Source organism: Carettochelys insculpta, chromosome 5 (assembly GCF_033958435.1).
Source record: "Carettochelys insculpta isolate YL-2023 chromosome 5, ASM3395843v1, whole genome shotgun sequence".
NCBI classification, from domain to species: Eukaryota; Metazoa; Chordata; order Testudines; family Carettochelyidae; genus Carettochelys; species Carettochelys insculpta.
In genome coordinates this window covers 26,235,566-26,250,124 of record NC_134141.1, presented here as the reverse complement: position 1 = coordinate 26,250,124, position 14,559 = coordinate 26,235,566, and the positions used below count along the sequence as shown (strand labels likewise).

The 14,559-nt window shown below is 43.4% G+C and overlaps 1 protein-coding gene across 1 annotated transcript in view; it reads right to left on the bottom strand.

The window, feature by feature from the left end:
• The window catches only part of DOCK8 (dedicator of cytokinesis 8), a 113,237-nt gene that overhangs the window by 35,474 nt on the left and 63,204 nt on the right, over positions 1-14,559 (bottom strand). Inside the window, exons 21-28 of the mRNA XM_074994083.1 lie at positions 13,983-14,158; positions 11,955-12,050; positions 10,279-10,374; positions 8,399-8,548; positions 6,500-6,613; positions 4,045-4,200; positions 1,632-1,771; positions 330-499 (exon numbers count right to left, since the gene is read on the bottom strand). Of these exons, the coding sequence (XP_074850184.1) occupies positions 330-499; positions 1,632-1,771; positions 4,045-4,200; positions 6,500-6,613; positions 8,399-8,548; positions 10,279-10,374; positions 11,955-12,050; positions 13,983-14,158 (1,098 nt within the window). The remainder of the gene's footprint in view (positions 1-329; positions 500-1,631; positions 1,772-4,044; positions 4,201-6,499; positions 6,614-8,398; positions 8,549-10,278; positions 10,375-11,954; positions 12,051-13,982; positions 14,159-14,559) is intronic.

Here is a 14,559-nt window from a genome sequence, read left to right as displayed (position 1 = left end):
ATATTAGATTGTAACCCTGAAAGGACAGGGGCCAGGGCTATATGTTAACCATCTATCAGAATAATTATAAACTCTGTAATGATATAGCATTATGTACCAAGAAAGCACTGCTCCATCAATTACTCATCTAATTATTTCTCCATAGCGTCTATTTTATAGTATTTGAACATTTTTCTGTACTTCAAAATCCAACTTACTGGTACTCAAAGCAACATTTTCACTCACACGTTAGCCATGAAAGTAATTCAGGCACTCTCTTTTATACTGTGTCAACTCACTTCATTAAGTCACTTTGAGGGGTCAAGTAAGGGAAGAAAAGAAAGTCTCACCTGTAAAGTCATGCAGCTGCGGCAGTGCATCCAAAATGATCCCAACCAAAGGGAGGTAAAGGGCAGCAATTTTGACCTTCACCTCTGTTTTTAAGCAGCGCGGGTCTAGGTCATGGGAACTCAGCAGGCTGTGGATAGCGCTGATTGCTTTCCTCTGCACTTTACTGATTCTGTCAGCACAAACAAGGACTAGCTCTGTTACTGAGACAGACTTGGGCTATGCAGATCAAAGAGGCTATGAGAGATGGCTGAGGTGGAGGAAGTTAATGAATATTCTGTGGATCATCTCGTATGCTATATTCAGAGATTAACATGTCAGTCTGCTTTGCCTACATAAATCCTGATAGAAATGACAGACAATGCAGTGATCACTGGTAATTAGTTTGCTAAAGGGCCTCCAAGGAATCCACTAGGGATAACTCTCTGAGGGAGCAGAATTGCTAAAAAGCCACATATCATACCCTTGCAATGGTCAAGTGTGGCAAATGTCTACCCAAAACCTTTATCTTGCAAAGAGTGAGTGAAATTCCCACTAATGGGATGTGAAATTCCCAAAGCCATTTTACTCCATATTTATTTAGCACTACTGTGTGTAAATAATACACATACATTCACTGGAGGAGAACGTATTACTAACAAACCAATTGTGTTATTGCCTAATTACAAAGTGATCCCTAAGCAATTAGCCACAGGGTGAAAGTACAACATTTATTTGACTGAAACTCTAAGAGCTGTATACAACTGGCTAATTTCGAGATGTCAGCCTCGCTTTCATCCCACTCAGCCCAGTTAAAGATGTTTTCAACAAAACCTTTTTTTTTCCTCTATAAGAAGTTACCCCATACGCTTCTTGAGCCATAGATAAGCTCCCTACTTTCCTATGGGTTTATATCCCCACAGCTGGTGTCTTAGACAGAGAACTTGACAGTTCAATTTGCTCAAAATAATTCTACTTCAAACGGTGGCGTCATTGCCTGGGCTCCATGGAAGCAATTCTGCCAGCAGTTGTTTGTTACAAGCATGCACATGGAGGTTAATGTGTGGTTCAATACAAGCATGCACATGGAGGGTAACATACCCAACACTCTCCAGTGTACACAAGGCCAGTGAAACTCTATCAATTCTACCCCAAAGGCAGAGGGAGCAGTAAGTGGTGCTCTCTTTTGATATGCTCCCCATACTGCCTTTGTAGCATCTTCATAATGGAAAGCAAGAGGCTGGACCTAAAAATTAAATCCATACTGAGTACTGATCACTGGGCCATCAGAAAAAAAAAATCCTCTTTAAAACTGAGAAATCTACCCTTCTGCCTCCGTGTCCAGCGCAGCTGCCAATTCGGTGAAGAGCAGTCCAGTCAGAAAGTGCTGCTGACGATAATCTGCCGAAAGGTCGAACATGCTGGCAATTTTCTGATCCTGGAAACTAGAGCAGGAGCTTGAATTCTGCAAAAATGTACTAGGTGTTTTAATGGATGATCAAAGAAATTACAACTCATTTAAATACACAATAGAGACAATTAACTGAAAATATATCTTACTATCCTGTTCTACTGAAAATGACCATATACAACATGGGAACAAGATCATCACTCAAGGGAAATATTGGAATGTATAATTAAAAACATCAAGCTTTTCAATCAAACTGAGCAAAATCTTTCTGAAGCAAAAAATGTTTATGCATCTACAGAACAATGCTGAATGATTTAAAACTGGAGCAGAGCCTGTAATTACAAGAGAGTAATTTGTTCACTGAATTCAGTTTCTTATACTGGTTGCAGTCGCTGCTTGCAATTTTCTCAAATCTGTTTTGAGGAGTTATTCAATGAATATGTTCTGCGATCAACCCTCTGCGTTAATTATGCAAAAGCAGCTGGGTGTCAGTGTTTGATATGCAAAAAAGCTGTGGTTGTTAGTTTAAATAGGACACAAAGTCAGAATCAACTCTGTGTTCAGCTTGAGTCTTTCCCATTCTACCTGCACAAAGCAGCCTTAAGGCTGGCGTAGCCACACCCAGAAGGATCAGCCCAGTGTTGGAGAGGGAGGTATGAACATGAGTTTCCTGTATTCTGGTAATCTCTGCCTAGAGTTGCTGGCAACCAGTGTCATTTAGGGTAGCCTTCAATCTGCTGTAAGGTATGCCTGGGGTTGATACAGAGCCAGATCAGGACCCATGAAGTTGCTACTAAGTTTATGCCATCACCTCCTCAGGTGTAACCATGGACCTGAGCCATAGGTCACTTGGTACATTTCTGTTCCTGACTGGGTAAGCATGACTCTTAGAATCTGCTTCTAGTGTGAAAAGTTAGGTTTGTAAGTTCCTAATTTGCTGTTCATTGTTACTCTTCAATCTCTGCCAGAAAAGAAATATATCAGAACTAGATTGTGGCTGACCCCCTAGCTCTATAATGGGCTGAATCAAACCTCCACATCTGAACTCTTCCCCCCAAAACTCTGGGACAGCGCAGGCCTGAATTTGGATGAAACTGCTACAGAGTGGTCCCTTCCTAGCTGCCCAATAAACACAGGCTGAGCTGTTTGTTTGCAGTAACACAGAGGCATTGGCCATCTGGTTTAAGTTAATTTCAATGTGAGTTCTCAACAAAAATTCCACAAGATTTATCCTCAAGGCAACAATTCTTACTGAAAAACCAATCTCACCCAGGTTAGCAACTCTCCTGTAGACAGAGCAGAATTGGTAAGCTGGGGGCCAGCTACTGCAGTAAATTATGCAAAAGCAGTAAAAACCCCAATGGCTTGAGTAGTTACCCTTTGTGGGTGGCTCTTAAAGGATGAAAGAATTGATGATATTGCCTAAGGAAAAGATGAATTCTAAGTGGTAACCACCCAGCTCTGTTGTGCTCTTTATCTGTTTTTGATATGCAGAGATCCTTGGTATTATTTAGGACTGGAATCTCATTTCCAGCTGTTTAATGGCAAGAATTGGCCTTAAGCAATAACACTGTGAATCCCGATCTCTCAAAGCCTCAAGAATAATTTTAATGATCAGAAAGAAGTTTAAGAAAAACAGTTGCCTTAATGAATATTGACTTTCCTGCGCACTAAAGATATGGGATTTGGGCGTCTTTAAGGCCAACATGCAAAACTACTGTGCTAGGACCAGTTTTGTTTCTATAGTATCACTTGGAAAAGATGCATGAACTTGAACTTCCTAGGTGACTCCCTCGCCCTGGCTAAAGGTCTGCAGCCACATCCCACCAGCCCTGCTGCATCTTCTTGGAGTAGAAAACACCCATCCTATGATGGCCAGTGGGAGAGAAGTGAACACTCCCTTTTCTGGTGAGCAGGCATTACCTGCCTCAGTATGGTAGACAGGGAATCCCATTGGGATTAGGGGCTATTCCAGCTAGTGTGCCATGCTTGTGATGGAGTTCTTCATTCATTTCATTCAACCCTCTGCTCCAGAAGGCCATATTAACTTCAGGATGCCGGGGTGCCAACTGGCAGAGGGCACAGGGCGTTAATAGAGTTTTATAGGGAGCCCTCTGGTCAATTATCTGCGTAAAAGTTCAGTGAAGGGTGGCAAGTGAAGTCTCTACCGACAGCCAGTAGTCATAACAATCACTGTGCAATGGGTGCACGGACAATATTTAAACAGTTCCGCTAAAAATTATATTCTTAAGGTTAAGTTAAGGCACGGCACACATGTATTGCGTGTCGCAGGACAGACACGTGACATGGGACTGAGCAATGCCTACCTGTGATGACAGAGAAGGAGAGGGGGATGCTGGTGCAGACACTGATGTCAAGAAGAAAAGATTTAGATTGAGGTAATGTTCATGGCTGCAGAGGATCCTTAGGAACTCCAGCCTCATGGAAATTAGGGTGGGGAGGGTAGTGAGCTTGTTTGACAGCTAGCAAAAAAACACAAACAAAAACATCATGTGACGAGCAAGGGTAATTCAGCTGTACACATGGAGAAATATCCTCTTCGCAAAACAGAACCAGTCAATTTAGTACAAGTAACTGAGCAGGGTAACACACAGGAAAAAGCTCCCTGGGATTTTGAGTCTAAAAAGTTTCCATCCATTTGTTGTTCTCTGTTTCGTGGTGGTGTTTTACTCGGCTAACCTCGCCAGAGAGAATCAGATATTCCTTCCTCCCAGGAACTATGCAGCAGCCTTAGCAAGCTTGTCCAGAAATAATTTTGAAGCATCTCCCCCAACTCCCCCATGTCAGTGTTTCCCCTAATTTCTCCCATGCATAGGCAGCAGGCGTTTTGTTATGAGCACTGAGACGTGTGCAGATGAGCAACACCAACAGACACACATGCTGCCCACCCTGGGCAGCTGGGGGTGCTCGGCTAGGTGGCTGGGCTGCACGTGAAACTCTTCTGGATGGCTGCCCAAGCGCTCAGCTTGCAGGGAACACTGATCCTTGTGCACAGGAGAAGTGAGACAACTGGAGCCTGCACGCTGCAGTCAGGCCGTCAGACCTGACAGCCTGGTGCTCAGGCTCCCGCTGGGGAAGGGGGTCTGGGGCTTGCCCCACTGCATGAGTTCCATGGCTCTGCGTGGCTCCCGGAGCGTCACCTCCTCCAGCCTCTACACGCAGGAGCAGCCAGGCTCCCCAGGCTGCCCTGCCCCAAGTGCCAGATCTGCAGCTTGTGTTCACTGGGAACCATAGCCCATGGGAGCGGTAGGGGTGGTGCCTGAGGTGGGGGCAGCACTCAGAGTCACCTGGCCATGCCTCCCTGTAGAAGCCTGAGCAGGTACATGCCATTGCTTCCGGGGGCTGCCTGGGTGACTGCCACCTGCAGCCTCAACCCCCTGCCTGAGCTCTTCCCCTCTCCACCCTTTGATCCAGGCCTGGAGCCCCCTGCTATACTCCCCAGTGCCCACACCCCCAGCTGGAGCCCTCACCCTCTCACTTCCCTGTGCCCTACCCCATGAGCCACCCTTGACCCCGCTCCTGCCCTCTGAATCCCTTGATCCCTGTCCAGAGCACCATCCTGTACCTGAAACCCCTCATCCCCAACCCATGCCAGACACCAAACCTCCAGCTGCAGCCTTCACCCCCTCCCTCAATCCTGAGCCCTCTCCTGCCCCCTGAATTCCTCATTTCTGGCCCTACCCCAGAACCCACACCCCTAACCTCACCCCCTTCTGCACCCCAACCCCCAATTTCCTGACCATTCTTGGCCCACCATATAATTTCCATTCCAAGATGTGGCCCACAGGCCAGAACATTTGCCCATCACTGGTGTATACTCATGTTAACATTTAAAAAAGCGGCTGGCCTGATGGCAAACTAAACAATCTGCTCCTCCACCGAGCATCACACAACCCTAAGAGTATCACCAGAGCCCCTCCCAGCAGAAACAGTGGCAAAACCATTGTGGACTTAAGTGGAAGTTGTATACATGTCCAATAGCAGAATTTAGCTTTCTTTTAATAAACTTGGAAACAGGCTATATGGATCCCAACCAAGATCAGAGGGATTACAAAATACAGAAACATCAAATAACTTTGTATGAAAATAATGGAGGGTTCATGTGCTTTAATACCGGGTTTTCTAGGCGGCTTTTGAAGCAAAGACATTTGCAAACAACACAAGAGGTTAGGGCTCTAGACGGATTTTTAATTTTCATCTAAGACCATGGAGCATGGTCCAGACAGAAACAGAAACATGAGAAGAAACCTGCCAAAATGTAGCCAGTGGATGTCAGAGGAGGAGCAGGGACAACATAAACATTTTAACCCACTTACTCTGCCAAGTTCTGTACAGTTGTGGCTTCACAGGGCTAGGGTGTACAGCTAGAAAAAGTGGGAGTTTGTTCTACACGCAAGCTAACCATCAAATACAGGCACATTTCCACTGGTCAATGATGAAACAGTTAATACTGCTCATAGCAGCCTTCCATGGGTAGAGACACAGACTGCAGGAAGGAGAGAGGACCTAAAAGTAGGATGTCCAGCAAGTGGGAGGCTCAGAAAACACCAGGGAAGGGCTCCTACTTGATGCAGAGGCCCTGGGAACCCAATGGTTGTGAACAGCATTCATCGCCTCCTCCCAGGTTCCATTAAGCGGGGGGATGTGTCCTGACTTTTGGGCGCTAGCACTAATCCCAGCTGCTGAATGACAAAAAGAGTCAGAAACAGAATTGAACAGAACACTGAACTTCATTCAAATACTGTTCTGAATGATGCCTACCTGATTACAATAGTGTCTGATGAGGCTGAACACAAACCCACGGTCCATTAGAGAAAGCAGATCGTACAGGAAAAATGCCAAGCTAATGTTGATCTTTTCTGCTTGTTCAGTTTCCTTAAAAACATTTTAAAAAGAATTTGTGGTTTATAATATATAAAATCACCTGATTCACTCCCCCAAGGGAAGTTATGGAAGCTCCACTGAATGCTTAGTATTTGCAGAGAACTGAAATATTTAACACAGATTTGACAAAATGTTGCTTGAACTCTGTTTACTGAAAGTCAGATATTTTATTTCCATTTAAATCTGACTCATGACAAAGATTTTGCAGGAAGACAAATCTCTAGGCTTTGTAATTTTGCAGCTCAGTTCTGACTATTTGCTCGTGTTTTGATTTTCGGAGGTCCCATTAAAGTCGCTGGGACCTATGTATGTTCAACATCTCTGCAAATAAGACCACAGTTATTTGAACTTTACTAATTTAAAAATGTTGATTCTAAATGTAGTTCAGTCCAAAGAACTGTTGGTTTGTGTGTGTGACAGTTTCTGGTGTGTACATGTGCGGGCATGTTTTTAATTACCTTGTATTCATGTCCCCCAGAGGTAGTTCAGTCGTGAATGATCAAGCAGTTGCAAGAAGCAAGACTGAGGGAACTGTATACCCTTCAGTGCCTCTTGTTAGAGAGAGAGGGTTCATAGCACTTCAGGTGTTCAGAGATTCACTTTTCATGTTTCTGTCTTTTCTGTTCAAATATATCCAGCTATTTTCTGTGATCTTTAAATCATGCTGTTAAATAACTTCTTACTTTCAGGGTGTAGCAACTTGCTAGCATGGGCACAGCAAGCCAGGCGGACACACTTCATGACTGCAGGACTTACACAACAAGCTACTCAGAAACACACCCAATACTGTGTTAAGACAAGAAGGCTGCTTTGGCATTGTCTGTAAGAATCAAACTAGTGTCATAGAATCATAAAACATTAGGGTTGGAAGAGACCTCAGGAAGTCATCTAGTCCAATCCTTTGCTCAAAACAATGGCTTTTGAGTGTAAATAATGTATAGGCCCAGTTCTCTAAATCATCCAAGCACTTCTGTGGCATTTTCACACATGGAGAACTTTCACAATTCGATCCTCCATCCTCACCGTGTCAAAATGGAATTAACAGTACAGACTACATAAGACTATTCGTGTCTCTTCTGTAAAGAAACCATGAACAGATCATGGTTGAATGCATTGAGGGCATACATTAGAATTTTGTTAAGATGTGTTCTACTTAAGTAAACTGAAGTATGTTCATGGACATAGTGACCCAATATTTTATTTAAACATTCCCAAAGAATTTTGCTAATGCATGAAAATCATGGAATGACATTGGCGAATCTATTTCCATTGTCCAAGGTGACTGAAATTCACACTGTAAACAAATGGCATAAGTAGCGTACGACAAGTTGGTTTTTAAATTCTCCCACTGTTATAACCAAACACGTTGATTTTCAAACACAAAAAGAGTTACAGTGAGGTAAGGATTCTATTTTTGCTCTGTGATTTTCATATTAACAACATCTGAAGCTGGTGATTAGATAATTCAGGACCAAATTCTGTAAACCTGCTACAAGTTTGTTGCTTTAATTCTTGAATGTCCCCTAGACAATCAATGAAACCACTAATGGAATAAAATGTCATGCAACATGAGTAAGCATGGCAGAATCTACCACACAATGACCGACACAAGTGAGACAGAATAGAAATAATGGATCCAGTTCATCTTTGGTGTAACTTCAGCGATGTCAGTGAAGTTACACCAGGGTTGCATTTGGCCCAGGAGGCCTTGGTGGGAAATAGCCACAAAAAGAGTGTAGGAAGTGTTACATTTATTTCTTTGTATCCCACATTTACCTTCTGTGCTTTAACTAAAAGTGCTGCAATCTCTGAGGTGACCACGTTGACGATAGTGGTGATGTCACCTTTGAAACGATCTGAAAATCGACTTTTCCGTGGAACATCTTGCTTGTCCATGTTATGAATATACTGAGCCATGCTCTTTATCTGCAGAACATGAAATGTTACAATCAAGTGACTGCTATAACCATGGCACTGTGGGCCTGACTTCCCACCAGGGTCAATTTCAGCTGCACAAAACCACATCACAACTGGCACACTTGTTGTCAGTGTCAGCAGAGAGCCCAAGAACTGAGTCAGAAGGGAGACTGAACTAACATCTCACCCCTAGAAATTGCCCCTATGTCACAGCTGATGCAAGCTGGCAGGACAGAACAAAGAGGTGTACACTCCTGCTGTTTCTTCTGTGCCTATTTTGGGCAAACACTAGGGTTTCAGCCTTCATCCTGGAAGGCCAATATTGTGCTTGGTGCTGTATAGAGTCTACAGAGAAATGCTCAGTCCCTGAACCAAAAGGTTTAGGATCTAGAACAACCTGATAATACAGCTATTACCTAAAAGTTCCAAGATCACAAATGTGTGATATTTATTAAATGCCTTTTTATGGTGGATTACTTTCATAGATGAAGGATGTTTCAAGGAGGGATTTGAAATAAGAACAGATGGTATACCACAAGAGGGAGACTGTTCCAGTTAATCAGACAGTGAGGTGCAATATACATGTGGAAAAGATTCTTTTTCTCCCTACGTGCCACCTATTTATGTTTTATTTCTTAAAGTACAACAGACTCCAGAGATTTCCTCTGCCCAAGTGTTGAAAGACAAACGCCTATTTTACCAAATATACTTGGCAAAGCACATCACCCTTGCTGCAGTGCCATGTCCTCATGTAGCGCTGGTATTCTAACAAAACATTGGCACTTGGAAGGAAAGCACCACATTCAACTCCCACACAGGCTGGGTGGGAGAAGCTAGCAGCAGAAAGGTTAAATCCATTTTTGAAGACCTTTCCAGTCCTGACCCATTCACTTTTTAGTCTCCTTCATGCATGCTCTCACACACCCAAACCTCACAGTTAAGTCACAGCTTCAATAAAAAGAACGAAAGAGAAGGTCATTGGTCAGAAGTTTGAGCTCAGAGAGAAGGAAGGATGAGGGTCCATCTAATCACATGAAGGGTCCTTTACTGCTTTCACCCCTCATGACTGGCATGGCCAGTGTGCACGAGCTCCTGCTTCTTGCATGGCATCTGGATGCTTCATCTGTTGCCCATGTTAACCAATGTCAGATAATTTTTCATCATCTCAGGGCTACAGTGGAGAACCTCTGTGTGTGGAGTCCAGGTACTGCAGTCAGTGGCCCAGTGGAGAAAATGACAGCTGGAATGCATTTGAAATAAAGTAAAGAGCCTTGCTTGACTTTTGCCTTGCTGTGCTTTCTCAGCTGTGGACCACTGCGTGCACAACATAAGCGGTTTCTCTGCCTCCTCACCCCCAGGCCAGATCCAGCCAGTTGCAGTTTGGATGAATTATTTCAGAGCATTCCTGCAAGGCTGGCTTTTTTAGTTATGTGTTGGAGTCAACAGGGCTCCATGGAGAGTTGGATCTGAACCAAACACTCTATTCACATACCCCCACACCTTGGGGAGGTTCAAATCTGGAGGACAGTCCTCAGGCCCATTCCTATAGGGAAGACTAGCCGCACAGACTGATGGACAGATATGCATACACAGAGTGTAGGCATGTTCCAAAACTGAGTGCTGTGATGTGCTGGGGCGAGGACGTTAAGACAGTGACAAATCTGCAGATGGGGCTTTTTAGCACAAATGACATTTAATAGCCCAAGCATTATGTAACGATGCTGTGAACAAACTCTTACCAGAAGCTCAAAGAAGAACCAGGCATACTTGAAGACGGTTTCTCTCACCATGCCAGTGCTGACCACCATCTGCAGTGCTAGTTCTTCATGGAAATGCTAGTCAACAAACACAGCAAGGTGAGAAACGATTGTGAACTCACTCATCTTCCAGCACTGAGCTCTCAGTTCCACACTGCGTGGGTGAGATTCACTTTGAGTACAAGGCCTATCCTGCCACAGTGGCCTTTTGTGTGAGGCTGGTGAAGTGGGAGGAGCAGCAGCTCTGTACCCCACAGATACCACGCAGGTTAATAACTTTGCTGCCTGGATTGAGCTGGTATGAGAGGAGAGGGGGGAAAGGTGGGGTGAAGGGTACTTGTAATCATGGTTGTGTGTGTCCAGGACTGAGGAATCACCAAATGAAGGTGCAGATGGGAAGCGGCTTTACTCAAGCCCATAACCGATGGGCTTTGGGCAGTGTGTTATGAGAATGAACTTTACCCCTACTGATTCTGAGTACCAGTATGTGATGCATTAACATTTCTGAGGTTGGGGAAGATGGTGAACGCCAGAGTGGGAACGAAGGAATTCCTGAAGCAGGCCTTTTGGACTGTATCCTACTTGAAAACAACATCATGCAGAGATGGCTCTGAACTGAAAACCAGTTTCATGCTCCCCAAACTTTTAGGAAGTTCAGATCCAGATTTAAACTTTTCAGCATGGTCCATTCTCCATACAAAAAGTATGCAAGAAGAGATACCAGCCACTTTTATGTTCATAACAGGCATATCTCCAGTTACTTTAGAAAAAATTTAAGGCATAACTAAAACTCTAACAGAGGTCAGGAAGAAACTTCCCTTGTGTGCAAAAGGTTTCTTAACTGCCTTCTGCAGGGTATCTTTACTTTCTTCTAAAATAGCTGTTGTTGGTCACCGTGAAAAAACAACAGACTGCAATGGAAGGCTAGCTTGGTCTGATGTGGTATAGCAGTTCCGACGTTCTGCCACACAGGAACAAGTGCTTTGATCAGAGAGACAGATGGCCTTGGTTTCAAAGATGGAAAACATGGAAAAAGCCATTTTAGTGAATTCAAAGCACAGCTAGTCCTCCACTCCCCTTCCTTTTCCTTGGGAAAAGCTGATCCATCATGATTATTACAGGCCAAAGTAAATACTTTCAGCAGGGTAGCCATGTTAGTCTGTAGCTTCACAAATAACAAGCAGCCCTTTAGCACCTCAGAAACTAAAAAATTAATTAGGTCATGAGTTTTCAGGAGTAAGACTCATTTCTTCAGGAGTGGAAAAAAGTAGAATCCAGGGTCTATACAGGAGGGAGGGAGTGGGGAGGCAAAAGTAAAAGTGTCCCCAATCATATATACCGAGCCACAAGGCACGTTGTTACTTGCCTGGAATATCTGGGAAACAATCTAAAGAACTGAAGACAGACGGGCTTGACAAAAAGATCTAGTAGTTTATCTCCAGATCTACCACCCTGGGGTGTGTGTGTATATATATATATATATATATAATTTGTCTGGCACAAAGTTATTTGTCAAAATTAATACATTAATCCACTGCCTCTCCCCTGCACCTCACCTAAGTTTTACTGACAAGATTTATTTTAAGAGCTGTTTGCAAACATCTCAGCCAGGCTGCTGGTTTTTTTGATGGTCACTCTTGCATTGCATAGCACTCTACCTTCTTACTGGATGTTCTTGGGCTCACACGTGTGTTTGGTGTGTCATTGTTAGATTCGATATAGAAAGACATCCGACTGGAGCCACGATCTGCAACCTGGAGAAAAGGGCAAAAGCGGGGGGGGACTTTAATCAATCAATGAATTCATTAATTAACAAAGGAGAGTCAGATGCTAGCTGTTTAAAAAAAAAAATCTCCCCACCATCCTCTCTCACACATCCTATATAATAAAAAAATTAAACAAACTAACAAACAAACCAGTGCCAAGATTTGGAATTCAAAGGCCAAAGAAAACTAATGGAAATATCTCCACCACGTGGCCTATACAAGTATTGCATTTAGCCTCTTTAAAGCTCTCTTAATTTATCTGCTCAACAAGAGCTGTCCTTGAAGGAAATATCAGATTCAGAAGCCCCAAATAAAATGACATCTGGGAGTCCCTTTCATTAAAACAATGTCCATTTAAAAGGCGGTGAAATGGCAGTACTCAGCCAAGCATTGTAAATTGCTGGGATGCAGCTTTAATAACCTGCAATGTTGCTATTAATGTGGAACAGCTTTAATATCCCACGTGTTAATTTTATATTAATTTGGATGAATTAAAAACTCCTAGACCAGAGCTACATTTTAGGATACAGGAAATAGGAGTAAAATGTATAAACAATTAAATACAAGTCTGCACTGTTAAAAACTGATATGGGTGAATAAATATATCCACATAAACAAATCAAATATTCATAACTTGCAAATATGACTAGTTCTTCTCTTTTATTTCCCTCAAGCTAGACACATAAGTCTCATTCATTTTAACTGGCGATGCACATGCACACTGGATGGAGAACTGATTCAGAGTGTCTTCTAATTAAGTTTGAAAACAAACCACTGGCTACGTCTACACCAACTGGGGTTTTGTCAACAAAATGCGCAGAGGGTCTACACAGAAAATGCACTTTGTTGACAGTCTGTCAACAAAACTCAGCACTTCTGCCAACAGTGTTCTGCCTCTCCGCGATGAGAAATAACGCCTTTGTCAACAGCTTCTGTCACAAAAAAGACATGTAGAGGCTTCCAGGGGCCCTTTTGTCAACAGACTGGGCTTCCGGTTCACCGGGCAGCCCTGCTTGCTGAGCTTCTGGTTGGCCGCTCTGTCGAGAGAGTGCATTGCTCTTTCGACCCACTTTTGTGTGTGGACATGATCTGTTGACACAAATTTTGCTTGAAGAGCTATTCTGACAGTAACTTCTGTCAACAGATAGCCGTAGCGTAGATGTAGCCACTAAGTTTATATAATTCTATGATTATATAATTATATGAAAAAGAAGAAAATCAGTTTATGTTTCACTTTAATTCAATGGATAAATGAAGAACTCAGAAAAGAAGAATTCATCCCTAAAGCAGATGTTTTGGTACCCATACTAGCTGATGTAAAATCACTGTGCGGATGATGGACATCCCAGCTGGTCTCGCACTTGAAGGGCACGCATTCGGCACTGAACAAGCACTGTGATTTTAAACAACGACTGTGAAGAAATGGAATATTTTCCCCTTTCAGTATTAAAAGAGTATTTCTTCTTTGTAAGGTGTGGTTTAACCCCCATTAGCGCCTGATTCAGCTCCCAATGTGGTTAACGACAGTCTCTCTCTATTGACATGAACAAGAGCCAGATCAAATCCCTCATAAACATCCTAGGCACCAATATGTATAGATTTTTCAGAACGCAAAAAGACTTATTAGGGGCCTGAAAATATGACAAAATCCATCCATCTGTAGCGGCAAAATTCAGAACTTACTGATGTTAAACTACCTTTCACTTCTCTGGGACACTGAGACATGACTTAAAGATCTGGCACCAAAGCTTTAGCTTGATGTTTTAGGTCCCAGGTCAACAGCAAGACTGCTTAGGGGCATATGCAGTATATATATTAGTAGAGATGAGCCCATTTACAATGTCTGGATCTCAGGCCTCCAACCTGGGATTTGGGCTAGACGCATCTCTAGCTAATAAGCTTCTTCCCCACTTTCCTTACCTTTGACAACATGATGTTTTTTACTTCCTCATCAGTAGCATTCTGTGTTCCAGCAATATCTGGATTGCTGCAACTCATCACCCGGCTCTGCAAAAGTCTGGACCCAACAGACACTGCTGTGGTGCGTCCAAATGTGTAGTAACGAGACTCTGGCAAATTGGCACTTCCTCCTGCACCTGGTCATGGGAAGAGGTCTGGTTTTGTTTTTTTGTTTTAACTAGTGCATTTAAATAACACAATGATCACATGAAAGCCAGTTTTGCTCTGCTTCTAAAGAGCGAGTACAACAGAGCGAGAACAACATGAAGCATCTAAAACCTCTCCATCAAACCCGTCCTTGATAAGCTAACTAGCCACAAGCAGAGTTAGGGGAATGGCCATAAGCTGTCCAGCACAGCACTGAGGGGACCAGAGGAAGATCAGTGGAACAGCTTCAAGCAGCAGCTTATTTTTCCTTCCTTTCACCCTGCACTTCAGAGGCAGCCCCTTTGTTCCTTGCTGCATATGAGCCTGCTATACACACATCTGAGCTCAAAGACCTATCTCCATCCCTGATGTAGGCAACGGACCCTGAGGA